The 24,622-nt window shown below is 39.9% G+C and overlaps 1 protein-coding gene across 1 annotated transcript in view; it reads right to left on the bottom strand.

Annotated features, from left to right (window-relative positions):
- glcci1a (glucocorticoid induced 1a) overlaps window positions 1-24,622 on the bottom strand; it is a 30,418-nt gene that overhangs the window by 3,152 nt on the left and 2,644 nt on the right. The window contains 7 exon segments of the mRNA XM_040002597.1: window positions 10-130; window positions 4,732-4,942; window positions 5,048-5,200; window positions 7,949-8,027; window positions 8,746-8,838; window positions 13,584-13,669; window positions 13,889-13,989. Of these exon segments, the coding sequence (XP_039858531.1) occupies window positions 10-130; window positions 4,732-4,942; window positions 5,048-5,200; window positions 7,949-8,027; window positions 8,746-8,838; window positions 13,584-13,669; window positions 13,889-13,989 (844 nt within the window).

Below are 24,622 nucleotides of genomic sequence, written 5' to 3'. Positions count from 1 at the left end.
CATGTATACCTCATTTCCTCAAAAGCTTTAATCTTCTCACAGCCCTCTGGTGGTTCCCGCTTGAACATATAGCTGTTGTTGGGTTTGGGTGAGGAGGCAAACTTTGGCAGCGGTGAGCTGCTTCCATTGTCTGAAAACAGAAATATGATGCTTTTATCTTTTTTGGGATTGATTAGTAAAGACTATTCTCTGCAGTCATCTGCTCAAATGACACAGATCCACTGTGAATGCATATTTTATATAATAACTGATTAAAGTTTCGATTTCTACCAAAACTCCTGAGATATTATGACATTGGTGAGCAACTTCAAGTGTCTCCTCTCAGCTTTTCAGGAGAACACAGATACTTACAGAATACAGTTCAAAGACATGTTAGGCTAATGGGTGATTCAAAATTCTCCATGGATGGTACATAAAGTGCTGAAAGTGTATAAATTAAAACACTCTACACTGAATATAAAATTGCCTTTATATGTCTGAAACTCTTTGAGGGGTCAGTAAGAAAATAAAAGCACTGCATAAATATCGTTCCATTTCAAAGCACATATTTGCCCTTTTTGTGCCATGTCAATTTTGTACTGGTTTCTTTCAAAGATATTAAGATGAAAAGCAGATATTTCATAAAATCAACATTTCTTAAACGGGCACAAAGGACAAGATATATACAGGGTGGGCCATTTATATGGATACACCGTAATAACATGGGAATGGTTGGTGATACTAAAGTCCTGTTTGTGGCACATTAGTATATGTGAGGTGGCAAACTCCTCAAGATGGGTGGAGACCATGGTGGCCATTTAGAAGGCGGCCATCTTGGATACAACTTTTGTTTTTTCAATAGGAAGAGGGCCATGTGACACATCAAACTTATTGGTAATGTCACAAGAAAAACAATGGTGTGCTTGGTTTCAACGTAACTTTATTCTGTCATGAGTTATTTACACGTTTCTCTTTGTTCACAGCCATTGACATATCGAAGAGGTTAACACGTGAGGAGCGGATCGAAATTGTGTTGATATCTGGTGAACGCAGTAACCGGGTCATTGCAGCAGATTTCAATGCAAGACACCCTACGAGACCACCCATCTCCCATGCTACAGTTAGCAAACTGCTTGCTAAGTTTCGTGAAACTGGTTCAGTGTTGGATTTGCCAAAATGTGGACCCAAGAAAACTGTCAGTAATGAAGAAACATCAGTGGCTGTCCTAGCTTCATTCAGCAAGAGCCCACAGCGTAGCACTGGAGAGTGGCATTAGTCGAACATCCCTTTGGCGGATATTAGCTACTCACAAATGGCACCCTTACAAACTCCAGCTACTGCAGCATCTCAACGAGGATGACCCAGATCGGCACACAGAATTTGCAGAATGGGCAAAACAAAAATTGGAACAGGACCCTCAGTTCACGCAGAAGATTTTGTTCAGTGATGAGGCAAACTTTTATGTGAATGGTGAAGTTAACAAACAAAACCAACGCTATTGGTCTGACACTAACCCACATTGGATGGATCCCTCCAAGACTGTTGGAACAACAAAAGTGATGGTTTGGTGTGGTATATGGGGTACAACGATAGTGGGTCCATTCTTCATCAATGGAAACCTCAAGGCCACTGGATATTTGAAATTGCTACATGATGATGTGTTTCCCTCTTTGTGCACTGAAGCTGGCACGTTCCCTGAGTTTTTCCAGCAGGATGGTGCACCACCACATTATGGGTGCCAGGTCCGAGCATTCCTAGATGAACAGTTTCCTGGAAAGTGGATTGGTCGTCGTGGGCCAGTTGAATGGCCCCCAAGGTTTCCCGATCTAACCCCCTTAGACTTTTATCTTTGGGGTCATCTGAAGGCAATAGTCTATGGTGTGAAGATACGAGATGTGCAGCACCTGAAACTACGGATACTGGATGCCTGTGCTGGCATTTCTCCTGCAGTGTTGCTATCAGTGTGTGAAGAGTGGGAGAAGAGGGTTGCATTGACAATCCAACACAATGGGCAGCACATTGAACACATTTTATAAGTGGTCAGAAACTTGTAAATAACTCATGACAGAATAAAGTTACGTTGAAACCAAGCACACCATTGTTTTTCTTGTGACATTACCAATAAGTTTGATGTGTCACATGGCCCTCTTCCTATTGAAAAGACAAAAGTTGTATCCAAGATGGCCGCCTTCTAAATGGCCACCATGGTCACCACCCATCTTGAGGAGTTTGCCCCCTCACATATACTAATGTGCCACAAACAGGACTTTAATATCACCAACCATTCCCATGTTATTACGGTGTATCCATATAAATGGCCCACCCTGGAGATTTATTATTATTGTTATCCCTATTTGCTAAAAGTCAACCGAAGTATAATAAAGATTCTATGTGTGTGTCTGACTTATAAAATGTGTGACTTATCAAAAAAGTCTAACTGGGTATACTGTGATTGACAAAAACAGAGTTTTAAAGAGAAAAACAAGAAAGAAAGTATTCCTCTGTATTTTAATTAAAAGGGGGATTATTTTAAAATGAAGGCTCATGTGAGAATATGCTAAAGACAAATCTAATTTAATTACAATTACATAAACTAAATGAAACATGAAGTCAATTAGAAGCATATGTGACTGAATGTTAAAATGTGATGGAGTTTCTTTGTTAAGAATTAAAAGATATGAGGTTCTTCCCTTTTGTCTTCTGCGAGATGAGCAGTTCAGAAGATGGGATCTTAAGAGGTCACAGCTGCAAATTCCAACGCTGGAGTGATCAACTGATGCCAAACTGTGAACCTGCAAATTGGTTTTGTATATTTTTGTCTTTTCCTCTGCTCAGTTTTTGCCACATTAGATGATTAATTCAGAAGGATTTTGGTTTACACCATATGGCCACTGAATGCCAAGGGTATGCCGGTTTCCTGTTGGGTGGTTATCATCAACTCGGTATACAGAGATAAGTGCATCCATTTATTCGCTCCAACCATTCTCCTCAAAAGGATCAGAACATAATTAGCATTAGCTCAGACTATGTTAATTAGATAAATGCAATTCAGTTAATTTGATTATTATACACCGAACTGTACTTTTATTAAATTTTTGTTAAATTGTTTTAATAAAATATCTTGCAACTAAAGTCTAAATTGTGGACATTTGCTTTTTAACTCCTTGTGAAACAGTAAAAGTAAAAACCTGAGTATAAAGTTCATTTCAGTGTAAATAGCTTTGACAGGTTGCTCCAGCCCTTTTTTAGTGTTGAATTTCAGGTAACAAACTATGTTATGGTGCTTGTGGGCTTGGCGGTAGTCAGATGTGGATTAGACGGTTCTGTGAATTGTACAGGGACAAGTACTGCTGCCTATTGCTGACACTCTCTACACTGCTGGGTTTTGATATGGATGAAGCTTTACTGTTTGAGGTGTTGCCTACTTGAGGCGACTTGTGATTTGGCACTATATAAATAAAATTGAATTGAACTGCAAAAAACTCCCCACTGCTGGACCGCGATTCATAAGTCTTGTCATCAGATATTGATGTTTCTTTCCTATATAACACAAAAATGAGACAAATGTTATTTAAAAAAAAAAAAAAAAAAAAAAAAAAAAGCAAAAATAGCTTAATTCCCAATACAACTAACTATCCCTAAGATGCTCAACCCATGTTGCTGTCTGGATTATTGTTGAAGTCCTAAATTATCACCTTTAAAATGTTTGTGTTAATGACATGATGTACAGTAAGACATGCACTGAGCGCAACACTAACTGAGAGACTGAACAAACGACATACTCAGTTCAAATCAACACAGAAGACTTTTACAATACACAGGCATCTACCTGAAATGTATTTATTTAATCTATCGTCATTGATATTATTACACAACCTCCAAAACAAGAATGGTTTTAAAGGTGGAGGCAACTGATATTTTTTGCTCCTAATTTTTTCTGTCTGTTTTGCAGTTGACTGGGGTCAGTGTCACTCCCGGTAGCATGAGGTGATATCTGGTGACATCTAGTGTCCAGCACTAGAACTGCCCTACTGGCATTTGTTGCAGAATATCAAAATTGGTAGGTCCACCACTGGTGCTCTGTGTTTTTCACAGATAAGAGCAGGTTCACCCTGACCACATGTGACAGACATGCAAAAGTCTGGAGAAGCCACAGAATGTTGCCCGTAACAAAGTGACTGGTATGTCGGTGGGTCAGTGATGGTATGGAGCAGCATATAGATGGAGGGATGGATAAACCTTTACAGGCTTGGCAACAGCACTTTGACTGCTATTATATTGGGATGACATCTCTGGACCCATTGTCAGACCCTACATGCTAGTGCAGTTGGTTCTGGTGCACGACAATGTCCAGGCTCATGTGGTCAGAATATGCAGGTAGTTCCTGGAGGATGAAAGACTGGCTTCCATGCTCCGCTAACCAAAATGAAGAAGAAGACCACTGGGACATTATGTTTTGGTCCATCTGACGCCATCGAATTGCAGAACATCTCAGTCCAGAAACCCGGTGACGCTCTGAGTCATATCTGGGAGGAGATCCCCCCAGAACACCATTTGTTGACTCATTAGGAGTATGCCCCCATGCATACAAGCACATGAAGGCCATACAAACTGCTGACGACAATTTGAGTTTCTGCAATGAAATTTCACCAAAATGGACTAGTGGCAGAGAATTTTGAATTCACACCTCTATAGGTTTAAGTTTCCATTATCATCAAAAGATGTTACATAGCCAATATAGGCGTTGCTTACCTTTATCTCGGTCATATAGTAGATCGTCTGTGGAGTAAGGACTGCCATCATGTGATCCCAGTGGGCAGGCTGGCGAAGGGGATGGTGACAGGCTAGAGCAGCTGCTGGACCGGCCAGGAGCTGAGGGGGTCTGGGTGTCCACACTGCGGGTGCTGCTGCTGCGCTGCTGTGGAGGGAAAGGTGCTCGTCGCCCATCGGGAACCTCCAAGGACTGCAGAGAAAACAATATAAGATTCAAAGCTCAGTCAAGAGATGGCAGTGACACAAGTCACAGGTTTACTAAAATACCATGCTGAAAATGGAAACTGAGCCCCACCTTAAGTTCCTCCTTATCTCCATTGTCTTTAATGAAGACCTTCTCCAGCTCATGGTTGATGCCTTCCATGCTGCTGGGCACCCTAGAGATCGAGGGCTTTGGCACAGTGATGTTGGACAGTGGCATCTGGGCAGACTTCGACATGGAAAACTGCTGCAGCGAGCACACAAACACACACACACACACACACACACGAACCTTCTTGAGGCACACACACTACTCCAGCTTCACTATAGCCACTTCTCAGCTCCGTAATGTCTCTTTTCCACTAGTACCTACTTGGCTCGACTTAATTCAATTTTAGGGTTTTGTATTAGGTGGGATTACCTGGTACCAGGTACTGTCTGAATAACAGTTCAGCCAGGGTTCCAAGCAAGCAACCCATTTATGAAACCCGGCAACAGGGAAAATGGCTGTACAAAACCCAACACCACAGTCCCTCTATATCAGGGGTTCTTAACCTTTGTTACCTCGGGGCCCAACTTTTCCACCACAAAGTGGCTCGGGGCCCACTCAGATATTAACACTATATTGAATAAACTGATGTTGCTCATCAATCTATTCAGTACAGGTGATTTATATTTAATAACTAAATCAAATGTACTTGATTTTAACAGCTAAAACCTTGTAAAATAAACATGATGATGCAATGCAAGAATCACAAAGACATTTATTTATTATGTGCAAGTGAACCTGCACATAAAACAAAATGCCAAACAGGTTAACAATACATGGAACAAATCAAACTTCAAGTAGAAATTGAAAGATTCAAGTCAGGCTTAATAACACAAAAATAATGACTAATTCAATTTTACTCCAGCAAAAGAGACCAGGACAAAATGGGAAAATAGAAATTGGATAAATAATGTGTTGATAAAATAAATACATTCAAAATAATTTTCTAATTAAACGAATAAATAAACAGTTTTAAAACTTAAAGTGCAAATGAAAACAGGGCTCGCAAAATCGCTAGCCCGACGTCCCGGGGCTAGCGATTTTTCCAGTCGGGCTACCAAAATCTATCTCTGCCCGTCGCCCTATCGTAGGAAGGAAAAATATATGTCAATGCTTTTGCATTCTTTCAGAAATGTAGCTGGGTAATTATGTCATTGGCATCAGTGAGCCACTGCCAATATGTGACATATTGAAATCGCGTTTGAATTTGCGCTTGTTTTTTGCTTTCACTTTGCAATCGCGCAAACTGTGTATAGAGAGCGACAGCACTGATCTGTGAGTGATGATAATTTGCGCACCAATTCCTCTGACATCGTCTTATTAATCGTTAGCTTACTATGCAAACATGACAAGTGAAATCTCCCGCAGCTTAAACATGTGAGAGGTTGATCGCGCAGAGAATCGCTGAGCGTTATGTGAGTGCGTGTGTAAAAGCAGCAGGATATATATTTTAGTTCTGCTGAGCCAAATAAGACAGGTCAGGGTGAAGAAGTGACAGCCAAAGAAAAGCTTACCACAAAACGGAGAAGTTATGACAAATCAGACTATAAGGCAAAAAGAAAGTGCAGCTTTATGGTTTCATGGACAAAATAATTTCTGTGGCTGCAATATGACGAGCTAAATAACCAGGGCTGCACATAAGTGGTCCGCAGGTGCGCATTCACTGTCAAAATAAAAAACACGCACAAGAGAAGTTTTTCTGGAGGAGGACAGACATTTGTTTAGAACTCTTAAAGATGTTGAAGAAGCTCCTTTAAGCAATTACTTTGGTGTTCCTCCACCTCCAAAGAAATGTCAAGAGTCCGAACCACAAAAGAAGCTCGTATTCTCGGAAAAGTGGTTGCAGGAGGTGAGCTGGCTTCAAACAAATGATGAACGCACAGAGATGTGGTGCGGAATGTGCCATGAAAATCCCACTCTAGCGGACAAAAACAGTGCTTTTTATATGGACGCAAACGCGCGTTGCAACTTCTTATCTGGTGCGCGTCTTTTATTTTGACAGCGAATGCGCACATGCGGACCACTTATGTGCACCTGTGTAAATAACATAATGTTCTGCCGGGTGTGTTGTTGGTTTTCCCTCGATTTCTGAGTCGACAAGCGCCTTTGTTACTGGGACCAGTAATTTTAAGAAAGGCCCCCATTAGAACCCATGAGAAATGCAAGAAATGCATTATTGCTCAGTCTGCAATATCTTTCCCAGAACAAACACCAATTGCAAATAACATACTAAAAATAAACCTGAAAATCAGTTTAAAACAGCTACTATGTTGCAAAGAGTGAACTACCACTGGCACAATTTAGCAGTCTTTGCAAACTTCAGAAAGCAAATGGCCTCGATCTTGGTTCCACTTGTCTCTTACCCGTGACTTCAGTGGAAATTTCAAATTCAGGATCTGACACAGACTGATTCATGTCCTACACAGTTCTTACAAGTTCATAGAAATTTCTGTTCAATTAGAACCAAGTATTTGAGTTGATGATTGTAATTTTTATACAATGTTGTAATTTGTGTTTCAACAATTTTTTGATTAATGTTTTGTTTCCTTTACAACATTATACTTTAATGTATAATATTGTAAAGGAAACAAAACAGGAAACAAAACATTAATCAAAAAGTTGCTCTCTTTTTTATTCGGGCTACTTACATTTATTTTGGGCTACCAAAAACTGAAGAGTCCCTGCCCGAAGGGCTACCAGGGATTTTGAAATTTTGCGAGTCCTGGAAAATATAGCCTTATGCCTATGAGTGAATCTGAAAGTTGCTTCAGCAGTAAACCTTTTTTTCATTGGCAGAACCAGAAGTTACTCTTTATATTTGAGACAAATGAACAACAACAAACAGTCACAACAGCCCATTTTTATGTTCACCTCTTAATGAGACACTAGAGCCTGCCTCTGAGACCTAATCAGATCCAGTCTGGGTGGAATAGGGGAAAGGCTCACTCTCAGAGCAACACTGGAAGCTACTCTGAGTTCGTTTTGGGCTTTGGTCTTGGTTGTGGCCAAGCTGTGGGAAGCTGTACTGTAATTGAGGTCTATATGACAAACACCCAGAGACTGAGCAGTAGGTATAGTATTGACTTGACATTCTCCATTGTTGTGTTGCATATAGCAAAAGACACAAATGATACAAATAATGTCACTGGACTTTTGGCCACATTGCTAGAATAACCCCAAGCACACTGAGGTAATGGAAAACGGCTGAAACAGAGTGAAATCGAGTCGAGTTGAGCCGAGCAGGGCTTTCGTACCCTTTCCAACAATACCTACTCAATTTGGCTCATTTTCTATTACAATCAAGTACCACCTAATGTGCGTGGGGTCATTATAGCAACGCAGCCAAATGTCCTGTTACATCATTTGTATGTGACACAGATGACAAAATAAAAGCAGGATGTCGAGGCAATGACATTGGTGTTGCTTGGTCTGTGGTTTTTTGTCAGCCTCAGGGACCACAGTGTTGTTTGTTGTGCAGCCATTTGTCTTGTTATCTGGCGGTTTTGATTTTCGTGAAGGTGAGTGATGCCACTGACTAGCCAATCGGTGGCATGCAGTCTGACAAGGTCACATTTGCGGATATGTTTCACTTGTCTTTATGTACATTTTAACTTCTTTATTTTTTACATTCATTTAATGTATGGCCATTACAGGACACTTGGCTCTTAAAATCAAAGACTGCTTGACAAGGTTATCAGAGATACCTGAGAGTGGATGACTGAGGTGAAGATGGCTGATGGTACTAGTCAGGGCAGGGTGCTGATGCTGTAATGTACTTGGAAGAGTCAGCCTTTACTGAGGGGTTCTTCTTTACTGTGCTGGAGCTTTGCACTCTGCTGGAATTACAAAGGAAAACACAAGAAGCTGTGAGAGCAGACACCATGAAATGGTGACATACAACAGTCACAAATTTGAACACGATGTGACCTTGCACAGTAGTTACAGACTGAAACCACACAGCCAGACAAATCTCTTTACATTCACCTCAGTCAGCCACTCATCACTTCCCTTTCTGTAGTGAGCAAAGCTCCAAAATGAAGTAATGGAATATGCCAGCACTAGTCCACCAAGTAGAGCAGGGCGATATGGCCAAAAATATTTATCACAATATATATTTGAAAATTTGCGATAACGATATAACTGAACTTGTACTTGTGAGCATGCATTTTCTTCAGCATTGGAGTCCTGCGTGGTGAGCGCGGCTCGGTGCTTTACTTGTTGTTTGCTTTGAAACAATTGTACCTGCTAATTCCAGGTCTTTCTGTCTCTCTCCACAACTGTTCCTTGGCTCTTGGACAACAACTCCTTTGACCATTTTTTTCACTCCTCTGTCTGAAACCTTGCAAGGAGCACCAAGTCGTGTTCAGTTTATCATAAAATGATGTTCTTTCCACTTCTGGATTATGATCCCAACAGCCCTTACTGGAACGGTCAGTATTTTAAAAATTCCTGTGCAGAAGATGTCATCAATATATTTTGCAACAATAAGGCTGTGAGAGTTGGGCAGGGCGATATGGCCAAAAATATATATCATGATATATATTTGAAAATTTGCGATAACGATATAACTGACGATATAATTTCTGTGAGACAAAATACAACTCCACAACTTTACTAGTGCAAAAAAACATCCATTTATTTTCACTTAGACAAGCAGCTGTTTATTATGTACATTAAACCTATATAAACATTTAACAGCGCAAATGCAAATTCCTTGCTGAAAGTTTAACCAAAAGGCATTTCCAGTAGAAATGTGCTGACACATCCTGAGCATAACCATGTATAATATCCACTGAAGTTAAGAGGTGCTTTGCAACATGAAACTGCAGTGTGCCAAATAAAAAAGTCAAATACGTATTTTTCGGACCATAAGGTGCACGGGATTATAAGGCACATTAAGCGAAACAAAGCAGTCAGATAAATCAAACTTTATTAAACTCATTCTTCTTGCTTCCTCCACTTCTGTACCATTGATTCATTAATGCTGTATTCTATCACAGCTGCTCTATTCCCATGTTGTTGCAGTATATTAATGACTAACCTCGTATTGTGGATGGATTATCTCAGTTGTTCTCCTGACTGAAGTTTGGTCTGTTTACAGCATCCTGCCATGCGATTGCATTTGTCTCTAACCATCAGGAACCTTCACGTTAACTTTTATTGAGTGGAAAAGTGTTAGCGTTCATCCTGCAGCTTCACTGTTTATGTTATGCTAACATAGCTGTGTCGCTAGCGATCACGTAGCACATCGTTATATACCAGCTAGCCCAACTTCAGTAACCCTACAAACGTCACTGCTGTTTAGTTTCCTGTCTTCATTTATGTTGGATGTGATAGCATTTTTTCAGAAATCAGTCAGTCAGAACATGCTATAGAGATTGAAAATGTGACGTCATTCTGGGGTAAAACCGCAAAGGTTTCTGGGAATGCGTGGCAAGTGGTACTAGCACACGCAGGCTTTCACATGAAAACAGTCACTCAGCGATAAAAAGAAACACAAAAAATGGCAAGAAGCTGTTGTATTATTAACTGCAATAGCCGGTCGCATGACAGCCACGGGAAGCCGACGGGTAAAGGTTGTTATCGGATTACGTCGCGGAAGAAAAATTGTTTAAGCCGTGTTTCCGAAGTAACAAAGAGCCGACGGATGGCCTCGATTGCAGCCATTCAAAGACCAAATATAACGTTCCAGAACACTCCAGCTCACATGTTAGTCTGCTCCAAGCATTTCCACAAAGGTAAGTCTTCTAGTAGTTATTACATAGTTTATCATAACATATTTGTTGATGTAGGTTACAAATAAGTCTTATATTGATTTGAATTGAATTCATTGCGCTATGCTGCTTTGTTCACTGTGGCTTTGCGGGCTAATGTTTGTTGTGTTTTGTAGGAAAACCGGCCTACAAAATGCTGGAATGCGATCCAGACGGGGCCCCCTCTATCAACCTGGGTCATACAGAGTTTAAAGCTGCTACCACAGCCAGATTTGATTGGTTAAGAGAGAGAGCGATATCAAAACAGCCACAAAAAGTCCCGCATGTATGTGCCCAAGTGTTGTACTGAAGCAAGCAAGTGATGAATAACGGTTTTCCAGTATGTTGCTTTGCTATTTTTTTTCTTTGCATTGTTGATTTGTTTTTTACCGAAGCAGCTGATAAAGCATAATCAAATACAATTTTGCCTCTTTCTTGTAAGATTCTATAATAGAATGAAACAATAATGCCAGTTATAAGTAAAGACAATAAATTGAATGAATTACAAAACACTCATTTTACTTCTATTAGATCTGAAAATGTTGTGTAACATTACAACCTGAAACGACAAATAGATTGCGTTGGCCTGTACAGGAGATAAAGGAAAAAAAAATTAACAACAGCTGTGAAATGGAACAGTCCAAATCACCAAAGTAAACTGGACCTGGGCTTGTTGCAGGGATCTAAAGTTACTAAACATTTTGTGAGTGTATGCACTCGCACTTAGGACCATATAATAATAAATATGTCCGTGATGAAAGTTGGGCAGCACGCTAACGTCCTTACTACACTCTGTATGCTCGTATGGGTCTGACCCTTTCACTCCTTTGATTTTTTTCCTCGTCCTTTTTTTTGCCTTTTCGTCAAGTCTGTCTTTGTACGGCCCTGCTGTGTTCTCCGTCGTTTTGTACATCACTGTTTTTGGGGCAAATAAAATGCAAGTAGGGATTAAAACCGCAGAATTAATGATTACCGGTGCTGGAAATACTAGCACTTGATGCAGTGTTTTGATTTTGTTGCCACGGGTACCCACAAAGCAATGCGCGAAAGTCACGTGGTCTGTCAATCTCTATATCATGCTTAGGTAACAAGCAAAACTAGCGAGCTAACTTCCGCTAACTTCTAACTCCGTTAAATGTAATAAATTTTGTTTTCATGGATGCCTGGATGTCAAACTTCATAGTTACACCTGGTAAAGCAGCAACGCTGATCGTTTTATTAAAGATGAAAGAATTTAGACAGTTTGTAACTCTCAGTGATGCTGCAGTGTTCGTTTGACTTTGGGATCTGAAGGAGATGGAGTTTAGGACCCAGATTACTTCCTGATTTACGAGCACCTTAGTCCGACAAATACGGTAATAACGACGGCCCCTTGCATGTTCTACAAAAAAAAAAAAAAAAAAAAAAAAAAGTGCTTTGTCGTGTATCTGACGGACAAACGCCAAACCAGTTCCACATCACTGAAGCTGCGCCATTTTTACAAACCAATTCTGGTTCACCCGTTTCACTCAACGATCCGCTTTCCCCCTTCTCATTCTCCGTTGCCGCCATGCTTTTTCCACCATGTGCGTATGAAAACAAATGCACTGCGCATGCGCGTTTTACCCATCTTCTATCGCGATATTTCATTTTCTTATCGTTGCCTAACATTCTACCGGTATTACCGTGAACGGTATGATATGGCCCAGCCCTACCACCAAGTCATATAATTCAGTATCAGATGGATTAGTAGTCTAACGTGTGATAATTTTATCAGAAATCAGCTTCTATAGAAAGCTAAACTTCAACAGACTTACCCCACAGTAGGGCTGCTCAATTAATCGAATTTTAATCTCGATTACGATCTGGACTTTCAACGATCATTAAAAATGACTGAGCCGATTATTAGCCCCTCCCTCATGCTTTACTCTCACGCTGCTCCGTGTGGCAAATCAAGCGCACCTCTCTGCGTTTCGAACCACAACAATTAAGAGGACCCGAGGGAAGCTCGGAAAGCTAAGCAGAAGTTATTTGAAGAGGAGAGTGACTGCTGTTGGTTGAAAAGAGAGGTAAAAAATCTTCAGTGGTGTGGAAACATTATGGGTTCGCGGAGTCAGACGTGGATCAAGTGGACACAGTGTGTAAACTTTGCTACAGTGTCGTAGCTGCACCACAGAGCAACACTGCAAAGTTCACTAAACATAGATGTTTACATTTTTCATTTATTTCTTATATTGCAAACATTTGCACTGTTATCAGTATTTGCACACTATTTTATATTATTTTTTAAAGTCATTATTCAACACATTGTTATTGTTAAATAAATATCGTCAAATAATCGAGATCTCAATTTCAGTGAAAATAATCGTGATTATCATTTTTGCCATAATCGAGCAGCCCTACCCCACAGTCAGTCATACTAAAGTAATTAACTCAGAGATTAAACAATTAAATGACAGAAAAGTTTCTGTTTTTCAATTACAATAGACTTTTTTTTTTTCATGAGCAACTCGAAATTTTTCTGAAATGTTGCACATTTATTCCTTACAATTTAAACTCAAAGAGTTGTGCTGACAGATTTCTTTTTGACAGAAAGGGCAGTTACACTGGTTCAACCAACTTAAGATTAAAGTTGGTTGTATGTAGCCAACAATGTAAAAAGAGGTTGATATTCCTGGTTTAGAGACTATATGACAGTGAGTCTTCTCTCGTGAATAGCTTTTAAAAAGGACAACAAGGGTTGTAGACATTTGTGATTTGCTCAATTTCAGCTTCATATTAAAGCTTATAGCTGATAGTTCTGCCTATCAAAGTAAGGACTGTTTCCTTTCAAGCGTTTAGTATCATACCTCTTTGAACTCGTCAGCACTGCCTCAGGATGCAGAGCAAATTGAATGGTCTTCTTTCGCGTTTCGTCACTCCAACATCCAGGTGTCTGAACACAGCAGCAGATTAATAGCTGTTAACTTAAAACTGTTTTCCCTACAACACCTCAATGAGTGTGTGTCATGAAATTGTTCTGACTAGCAATAACTCTCAACATCTTAGTCAAGACGTGCAATAAATAAGTAAACCTGCCTTTTCCTAAACCATAATGAATTTATCTCTTCTGGGGATAACAGATTCATAGAATATATGAAGTGTGTGGGCTCACCTGTGTGGATTTATCTTTCATATAAGATGAGTAGTGCACATGTGGATCTCAAGGTCACCGTCCAGTTATAGTGTCCAGAGAGTAAGTCCACAGAATAAAACCTAATCTCAAAATAAAAAAGTAAAATTCATTAAAATCTCTGTAAAACATTAAAATGATATTACAGATGATTATTTGCTATCCATATTTGTTCCACTGTGCAACATGAGTTGCATTATAGTATGAAGACTTCTTGTATCTGTGCTTGCAGAGGAATTATCCATGATGCCAGAGGTAATTACATGGTCACAGCTGCTCCAAGACAAACAAATCAAATCAAACTAAAAAAAAAAGAAAGTTAAAATACATTTCAATACAGGAAACAAATGGTAAATTTATTTGTATAGCGCTTTTCTAGTCCCTAAGGACCCCAAAGCGCTTTACACATCCAGTCATCCACACATTCACACACTGGTGATGGCAGCTACATTGTAGCCACCCTGGGGCGCACTGACAGAGGCGAGGCTGCCGGACACTGGCGCCACCGGGCCCTCTGACTACCACCAGTAGGCAACGGGGGTGAAATGTCTTGCCCAAGGACACAACGACCGAGACTGTCCGAGCCGGGGCTCGAACCGGCAACCTTCCGATTACAAGGCGAACTCCCAACTCTTGAGCCACGATCGCCCTTTACAAATTTTAACAAATCACCGGGCCTTCATCAATGTGCTCCAACCCATTTAGGCTAAAGTTAGTCAGCCTTCAATTTTTTCTCTGAATTAAACACAGAAGTGTTAAAGAAACAACAAAGTTTCTTACTAAGAAACAAAGTATCAGTGTAATTTGATGAATGCAAGCCAAACAAGCCAGGTGCATCACAAGTAGGGCTGGGCGATATGGCCTAAAATCCATATCGGGATATAATTTGAAGCATGTGCGGTAACGATATATATCGTGATATATTATTTTCTTCTGTATAACGTATTTTCCACACTTAAAATCCTTTAATTTTCTCAAAAATCATGAGTGTACCTTATGTATGAATTCTGGTTGTGCTTACTCACCTCGAACCAATTTTGGCTGCAGAAATCTGTTAAAAAATGTTTTAGTACAACTTTGGTAAGCTGCACAGCTTGATGGATTGTCAGAGCATTACGGCTGCCGTAGTGAGGAGCTTCGCGGAGTAATCTGAGTCCAAAACTCCATCCACTTCAGGTCCCAAAGTCAAACGAACACTGAGAGTTAAAAACGGTCTAAATTCTTTCATCTTTAATAAAATCATCAGCGTTGCTGCTTCACCAGGTGTAACAATTAAGTTTAACATCCAGGCATCCATGAAAACAGAATTTATTAAATTTAACAGAGTTAGAAGTTAACAGGAAGTTAGCTCGCTAGTTTACACCTAAACATAACATATCATGTTCTGACTGAGAGATTTTTGAAACTAATTAAAACGTACAGCTCTGTTATCACTTCCAACATAAATGAAGACAGAAAACTAAACAGCAGTGGCGTTTGCAGGGTTACTGAAGTTCGACTGCCTGGTATATAATGCTGTGCTACGTGATTGCTAGCGACACAGCTATGTTAGCATAACATTAGCACAGTGAAGCTGGAGGATGAACGCCAACTTTTTTTCCACTCGATAAAAGTTAATGTGAGAGATTCTGGTGGTCAGGAACAAATGCAATCGCATAGCAGGATGCTATACACGGGCCAAACGTCAGTCAGGGGAACAACTGAGATTATTCATCCACAATACGAGGTTAGTCATTAATATACTGCAACAACATGGGAATAGAGCAGCTGCAAGAGAATTCAGCATTAATGAATCAATGGTACAGAAGTGGAGGAAGCGCAGTTTTTGGCTTTCCCCATATTTCAAAAGTGCTTCATCTCTTTGCTGTGACTGTCGCCCGCCATAATTTGCAGATGATAATGGTTGTAGCCGCTGCGACGCTTTCGACCAAAGAAGGCGCAGCTTGATGACATCATCAACATGCGCTATCGCGATAGAGCGATATAGTCAAAATCTCTATCGTTGGCCAAATTTATATCGTTTCTATCGTATATCGTATATATCACCCACCCCTAATCACAAGCATTGACTTTGCCACAGTTTTTTCTTTTTTAACTCCTGTTGCGTGGGTGCTTGTGAATGTGTGTCCATCTATGTCCACATCTCTGGGATTTCAAGAAAAACACGATGTGAAAAGAACCATAACAACACAGTAATTACAGATTTTACCATCACTGTCATAAGGTTTATGACATTTTACTTACAAGTGAAAACCCTGAAAACTGAAGTGCTTGTCACAGGAACAGCTGTAGTTGAGGATGTGAGTGATTCGCCAACTAAGAGAGTAAACTAACCATTGTTATTAAATTACAAGCCATTTTTTGGTTACACAACCACCCATCACTACTCATGACAGCCTATGCTGCTGCAAATGTATAAACATACTGGGAAAACTATTAAGGTACTTGACGTTTTTTTGTTGCAACTGTGTGGTACCTAAATGAGATGTGGGCTATTGCTGACACTGTCATCTCATGTGAGGGCCACTTTAGCGTTCAAGTAGTAAAAAAAAAAAAAAAAACTAAAAAAAACCCACAAACAAACAAGAAAACACCCACAAATATTTATGAAAATGTAATGTTTTGTTTGTTTTTTTAAATTTCAAATATTGTACAACAAGACAAAACAGAAAACGTGAATGCAAATGTTTTTCTCACTCTTAACTGAAGCCTTTCATTAAACTACCAAATAAACACATTGGTCCTCTCTTTCTGACAAGTGGCAGCACTTCTGCTATAACTGTGTTCGTATTTAACAAAATAAAAATGCAGACATAAGTGTACACATTAGTTTTTGACTCTCTCACTGAAGTTTGAGACCCCTCGTCTAGAGCGACTCATTTTCAGTTATACTTTCTACCAGTAGCAGAGCACTTTATTTTCAGTTGCTTATGTGAGCGAAGACCCTGTAACTTACTGTTAAGTTGCAGGGGAAGTTGCAGAGTTTACTCATCCATCCATTCTCTTCCGTTTATCCTTATCAGGGTCACGGGGGGCTGGAGCCTATCCCAGCCACAGGTCGCCAGCCTGATGCAGGGCTAACACAGAGAGAAAGACAACCATTCATGCTCACATTCACACCCATGTTCAATTTATATTCACCAAATAACCTAACCCGTCTAACGCCATGTCTTTGGGAGGAAACCAGAGTATCTGAAGAGAAGCCACACCAACACAGAAGGAACGTACAGTCTCCACACGGCCAGGTGGCGGAGTTGAACTCAGGACCTTCTTGCTGTAAAGCAACAGTGCTAATCACTGTGCCACTGTGAGTTTCTTTTATTTCCATTGAACAAAAGTTGATTTTTACTTGTATATGTTTTCATAGCTCTTAGAAATAAAAACAGAACTGGCAAAAAATAAAAAATAAAATAAAAAAAATTGCAATTGGTACATCTCCCGCTATAGTGAATGCCAACTTTAAGTCATTAAATGTATGTTGAATGTTAAAGCATTATTTATGACATTACAAATATTTGTAATACATACAATAATATTTAATATCTCCCATGCAGCTTGTATTATTGTTAAATATGAAGGTAGGAATTTAATGAGAAATCCAACCCAATAATCTTCGTCTTTGGCTCCTCCTGCTGGAGCATTGAACCAATGTCATTAACCGGGAGAAAGTAAGCAAAAAACAAAAACCTTATAAAGTAAGAAAACTTAACTTCATATTTATTACCACAACAAATAGATATATTTGCTCAGACAGTCATAAACTTCTACTATGTGTCACTGCAACAACTTGAGCAGCTCATGTTTCCTGGTTTAGCTGTTGGGCCGGCTGTTTGTTGTTTGGGGTCAGGAAAACTGTCACTTTAATGTTGCAGATTCTTCTGTAGACTTAAGGTTTTTATTCATCATGCTTTGAGTACCAAGTCTCTTTGTTATGACATCTGACTATTGAAGTTTCTCAGGTGACATCATGCACACATTGCTCAAGAGTTGTCTGCCATAGTAGATATGAAAAATGTGTAATGCTCAATTCGTTAGGTAAAATTAGCTGCATAGATGCTGTCACACCAAAAACCTCATGATTGCCTTAGTAAGATTGCAGTTGCCTGTAGCCTACGTGGAAGACACCGACTTGTCTACAAAAGCTTGTGAAGTAGGGCTGGGCCATTTCATACCGTTCACGGTAATACCGGTATAATGTTGGGCAACGATAAGAAAATGAAATTCCGCGATAGAATATGGGTAAAACGCGCGTGTGCAGTGCCTTTGTTTACATACGCACATGGTGGAAAAAGCATGGCGGCGACGGAGAATGAGAAGGGCGAAAGCGGATCGTCAAATGAAACGGATGAAGTGGAACTGGTTTGTAAAAATGCTGCAACTTCAGTGGTGTGGAACTGGTTTAGCTTTCGTCCGTCAGATACACAACAAAGCACTATTTATGGTAGCGCATGCTAGCGGGCCGTTCTTATTACCGTGTTTTTTGGAAAATACGGCACACTTAAAATCAATCCTTTGATTTTTCTGAAAATCGACAGTGCCCCTTATAATCCCGTGTGCCTTATGTATGAACTCTGGTTGTGTTTACTGACCTCGAAACGATTTTATGTACACGGCGCTCGAAAATCTGTCAAATGTTGTAGTACGACTTTGCTAAGCTACGAACCCGCGCCGCGGCAACATAATATTACCGTATTGTGTGTGTATAACCTCTTTTTAAGTTTTGTGGATATTATACATGGTTATGCTGAGGATATGTCGGCCAGTTTCCACTGGAAATGCCTTTTGGTTAAACTGTCAGCAAAGAATTTGCATTTGCACTGTTACATTTTTATATAACTTTAATGCACATAAAAAAAAATAAAAAAAAACAGCTGCTTGTTTAAGTGAAAATACATTGATGTTTGTTTGTTTGTTTGTTTGTTTTTTTGCACTAATAAAGTTGTGGAGTTGTAAAGTATTTTGCCTAGTGTCAATAATATCATCAGTTATATCGTAATTGCAAATTTTCAAATGTATATCGTGATAAATATTTTTGGTCTTATCGCCCTGCTCTATTGCGAAGTACCAACAGTAGTAAAACCTTAAAAAGTGCAATAGAACCTGAAAGAGAATGTCTGATGAAAAATATCAGTGACTCGCACAATATGCTAGAGACCAATGACAAGGAGAGTTTTACGAACCGATCAGCCAAAACTGCAAAAATCTCTTTCTCTAGGAATCTAGATCAGTGGTCCCCAACCCCCGGGGCATGGACAAGTACCGGGCCGGGAGAGTTGAGGCTCGGATGTCAAATTTATGGTTTGCAGGGTTTTTAATCGTTAACTCGGTTTCCCTGGGTCTTTTCCTGTGTTGTAGTTGTGTGTCTTATTTTGAAAGCAATATTTACATGTTACCATAGCAACCAGAGAGCATTAAGGGGCAGAGATGAGGATGTTACTCTCAATGTTGTTGGCGCATTTCAGGAGGACGCTGCTAATAAAGTTACACAATTACACAGTGAATTTGCGTTTATTATTATATTTACAAAATACCACAGTTTTTGTCTTGGTCATATCATTTTATTTTGTTGTATTTATCCGCCACACCTTAAAGGCTGGTCTGTGAAAATATTGTCTGAAATTAAACTGGGCCGTGGTACAAAAAAGGTTGGACTGCTGATCAAGATCATGTGTTCATGTCAGTCAAGTCTTCACTCAACTATAAGAAAATGGTGAAAATAAATTAATGGCTATGCAATACGCAATAACTTTTTTGTACTCTAAAATGGCTTATGACGTTTGAACTAAAGCAGACTGTTCAGTTCAGTTGTCATAAAATGTGGATTGATCAAAACCACAGCCGTTGTTTTACATTTTGTAAGCGTTGTGGTCAGGTATCACCATAAAGCAGATAATGAAAATGTGGTGTAATATTCTGTTCTTTTTAACTGAAATTTGGAACTGGGCGATATGGGACATGAATTATCCTGATCACTTTTTCATATCAGTATATACTAATATGTATCACTACAGGTCAGTACAGGTAAGCCATCTGGGTCTTTCTTTTCTAGGTATCGGCTAATGAGTGAATGACACTCAGCTAATAAAGTTAAAAATATTTATTGAAACAAAAACAACACCACACAGCCATTTCAGAATTTGAGAATTTTAACTGTCCTTTTTTGTGAGTCCATAAACTCAGAATTCAGTTCTTTTCAGTTTCTTCAGTTCAGGTATGTGTATGTCAAAAAGTTAGTGTTGTTAATAGTACCCAGTAGGGATGGGTACCAATATCCGGTGCCATTATGGCCGAAAAGCAGCGCATATTTCGGTGCTTTATTTCAGTGCTTTTTTTTCCTGAGATGTCATAAACTTTGGCTGTACTTCACAGCAAAAGATGCAAACTCAGCAGCCTGCAACAAGTGCTTTAAGGTGATACTGTGCAAAGGAGGTAACACCTCGAATCTGATGAAACACCTGGCGACGCATAGCGTTTTTTAAAAAGCCGAGAAATGCACAGTATTTGATGGCTTGCTGCGAGACCTCACACCGAGCACATCTACTGCGGGTGTGGTGCCTGTTATCGGACCCGGAGTTAGCAACATCCCCAAAAACCCGAAGAGGAGAGTCCTGGCCCCTAGCCCTGCCAGTGTAGCAGAAATGATGAGGATGATGATGGCAGCAGCAGCCGTTCTTCTCTGCGTGAGTAGCTTAATGTTGTTCGTGTGTAATTTACATTGAGTAGGCTAACCACATTATTATATTAATGTATGTATGGTGAACTAGCAAACACCGTCGTAGTTACATGCAGCTGTCTTCTTGTTTGATAGAGTGATACCATATATGCCCTACAGCTGCAAAAAAGGATAACATTGTTATTTTTTTTACAGAAAAAACAGCTAAACATGAGAGGTTTTAGGACAAAGTTTGTGTTCTCCATTGTTTAAGCACCAGTTCCAACCAAAGGAGGTATGTTGTATCAACAGAAAAGGCTAACTTGGTTATCATTTTGCAGAAAAAAGAGACTGCTAAAAATAAAAACATAAGAGGTTTTTGGATAAAGTTTGTGTTCTCCATTCTTTAAGCACCGGTTCGAGCACCGTTTAAGCACCGGCACGTTTCAAAAGTACCGGTTTGGCACTGGTATTGGATAAAACCTAAATGATACCCATCCCTAGTACCCAGATGGTGTATTGCTTCAGATCTGAAAAGCTTGTAATGTAGCTACAGAACCTGATAGCTACGGCTGATCCTGAATCCTGACTTGCCACATGTGGATGAATTTGTCTCAGACTTCAATAATAACAAACCCGACCTGCACAAGGGAGTGACTATTTCTGCATTATTTTAGATTAGCTTAAGGTTAGTGCACAGAGAGCTTCATGGAATGCACACATACACAGAGCGAGTAAATAAAATACTGAACATGCCTAAGAAAATATATTTTTAAAAGTGCTATTAACATGAAATTCTCACCAGATGTTGTAACAACCCATCCAATCCACACGTGCAAAGAACAAATCACAGTCGTCCATAAATTATATTTAACAGTGAGAAATGACACAGAAAAAGGCTATTTAACACGCTTACTGAAATGTATTTAAAACATTGTACAAAAACCTTTGTCGGTGATGACTGCTTTAAGATGCATCCTGTATTGCTCAGGTGTGGTTTTGGCCCATTGTTCTACACCAAGGGTGGGCAACTCCAGGCCTCGAGGGCCAGTGCCCTGCAGGTTTTAGATCTCACCCTGGGTCAACACACCTGAATCAAATGATGAGTTCATTCATTGGAGAACTTCAAGACATGTTGAGGTCATTTAGCCATTTAAATCAGCTGTGTTGGATTGAGGACACATCTAAAACCTGGAGGACACCGGCCCTCGAGGCCTGGAGTTGCCCATCCCACAAAGTCTTCAAATCTGGAAGGTTTGATGGCCCCCTTCTATGAACTCTGAGCCTTAGTTCCAGTTCCGTATGCTAAAAAACAGCCCCATGCCATGTTATTCCCATTTCCAAACTTCACTGTTTCTATGGTGTTTTGGGGATAATGTGCAGTCAGATTTTGTCTCATCTGACCAGGTTATATTCTCCCAGAATTTCACAGGCTTGTCTAAATCTTGTTCTGTTAACTTTAAATGTACTTGTGAGCATGAATTTTCTTCAGCATTGGAGTCCTGCGTGGTGAGCGCGGCTCGGTGCTTTACTTGTTGTTTGCTTTGAAACAATTCTACCTGCTAATTCCAGGTCTTTCTGTCTCTCTCCACAACTGTTCCTTGGCTCTTGGACAACAACTCCTTTGACCATTTTTTTCACTCCTCTGTCTGAAACCTTGCAAGGAGCACCAAGTCGTGTTCAGTTTATCATAAAATGATGTTCTTTCCACTTCTGGATTATGATCCCAACAGCCCTTACTGGAACGGTCAGTATTTTAAAAATTCCTGTGCAGAAGATGTCATCAATATATTTTGCAACAATAAGGCTGTGAGAGTTGGGCAGGGCGATATGGCCAAAAATATATATCATGATATATATTTGAAAATTTGCGATAACGATATAACTGACGATATAATTTCTGCGAGACAAAATACAACTCCACAACTTTACTAGTGCAAAAAAACATCCATTTATTTTCACTTAAACAAGCAGCTGTTTATTATGTACATTAAACCTATATAAACATTTAACAGCGCAAATGCAAATTCCTTGCTGAAAGTTTAACCAAAAGGCATTTCCAGTAGAAATGGGCTGACACATCCTGAGCATAACCATGTATAATATCTAGGGATGGGTATCATTTAGGTTTTATCCGATACCAGTACCAAACCGGTACTTTTGAAACGGTGCCGGTGCTTAAACAGTGCTCGAACCGGTGCTTAAAGAATCAAGAACACAAAATTGGTCCAAAAACCTCTCATGTTCAGCTGTTTTTTTGTAAAAAGATAACAATGTTAGCCTTTTCTGCAGCTATAGAGCATATATGGTATCACTCTTGGCTGGAAGCAGTGCTTACAATGGAAAAAAACACAAACTTTGTCCAAAAACCTCTCATGTTTAGCTGTTTTCCACTTTTTCTTTGGTCATTTTAGCCTTTTTGGCCAGGGTGAAGGGAGTATCTGCCATCAAACAAGGAGACAGCCGCATGTAACTACCACGGTGTTTGCTAGTTCACCTTACGTGCATTAATGTAATAACGTGGTTAGCCTACTCAACGTAAATTACACACGAACAACATTAAGCTACTCAGAGAAGAACGGCTGCTGCTGCCATCATCATCCTCATCATTTCTGCTACACTGGCAGGGCTAGGGGCCAGGACTCTCCTCTTCGGGTTCTTGGGGGATGTTGCTAACTCCGGGTCCAATAACAAGCACCACACCCTTAGTAGGAACGGTGCATTTCTTGGCTTTAAAAAAAAAAAAAAAAAAAAAAAAACCCTATGCGTCGCCAGGTGTTTCATCAGATTCGAGGTGTTACCTCCTTTGACAGTATCACAGTATCACCTTAAAGCACTTGTTGCAGGCTGCTGAGTTTGCATCTTTTGCTGTGAAGTACAGCCAGACTTTTGACCGCTTCGCCTTGGGCATTTTTAGCGCTGCTCTAAAAGAACGTATGTACCTGGGCCCGCCTACTATCCTTGGAAACATAAAATGATTGGCTAGAATCTGAAGCGTATCACATCTCAGTAAAAAAACCTAAAGCACCGAAATGCGCGCTGCTTTTCAGTCTGGTTACTACCGTTTATGTCAGAAACGATACCGGTAACCATTCCTAGTCATTTCTCATGGTTACACATAATTTATGGAGATTTATGGTTTGATTTCTTTGCATGTGTGGATTGGATGGGTTGTTACTAACATCCGGTGAAAATTTCATGTAAATAGCACCTTTAGAAATACATTTACGTAGAAAATTGGTCATGTGTTGAATACTTATTTTACCCACTGTGTTTGTGTTTACATTAATATATATGAACTACATAAAAAAAATAATATAATGTGTTAATGACTCTTGCTTCTGGTACCCCATGTGCTGACAAATGCTCTCAAGTGCTGACAACCAGGTGCTAATCAGTACTGCTGCCTTTGCTATACAGCCATCCTTTGAACGCCACAGGAGTCAGTTTGTGACAGTGGGATGGTGGGGGGTGGCATCTCCTGCACTGGAAAATCGAGGCTTGGTCATTATTGTCAATCTCAATGCAGCAACATAGGAAGAAAGGGATTCTGCAACCAGTGGCATTCCTATATCTTCACAGTTTGGACCGAACTCCAAGACGACAACACATTTCCAGAATTTGGGAATGGAGAGGATTGAACGGCCTGCTTGCAGTTCTGACCTAAACCCTACCGAACACTTCCGGATATAATGATGAAATGTAAAAACTATGAAAAATTTCGTACAGGCCAGGTTAGTCTATGCCTGGCCTATGGTTAGTCTATGCCAACACCAATATCTCTCTGCAATATACACCACTGGTTACTAATTGCCCAGGGGTCATTTGATTTCCTTTAATATTAAAGGAAATAAAATTTACACCCCAAAAATGTAAGTAATAACCAGAGCAATAGCTAAACAATGTCACTAAAGAAATAATGATTGTTTATGGCATATTTAGTGCCCTAGACATAACACCCTGGATTTCAGCAGTGATATTTACGTCAAGTGTAGATAACATCATGTAATAACCCACTCCAGAGAGATTAGCCAGGCTAACTGAAATAATCATGGCATGTTTCA

This window comes from Simochromis diagramma, unplaced genomic scaffold (genome assembly GCF_900408965.1).
Source record: "Simochromis diagramma unplaced genomic scaffold, fSimDia1.1 OVJJ01000449.1, whole genome shotgun sequence".
NCBI classification, from domain to species: domain Eukaryota; kingdom Metazoa; phylum Chordata; class Actinopteri; order Cichliformes; family Cichlidae; genus Simochromis; species Simochromis diagramma.
This window is presented reverse-complemented; position numbering and strand designations above follow the sequence as displayed.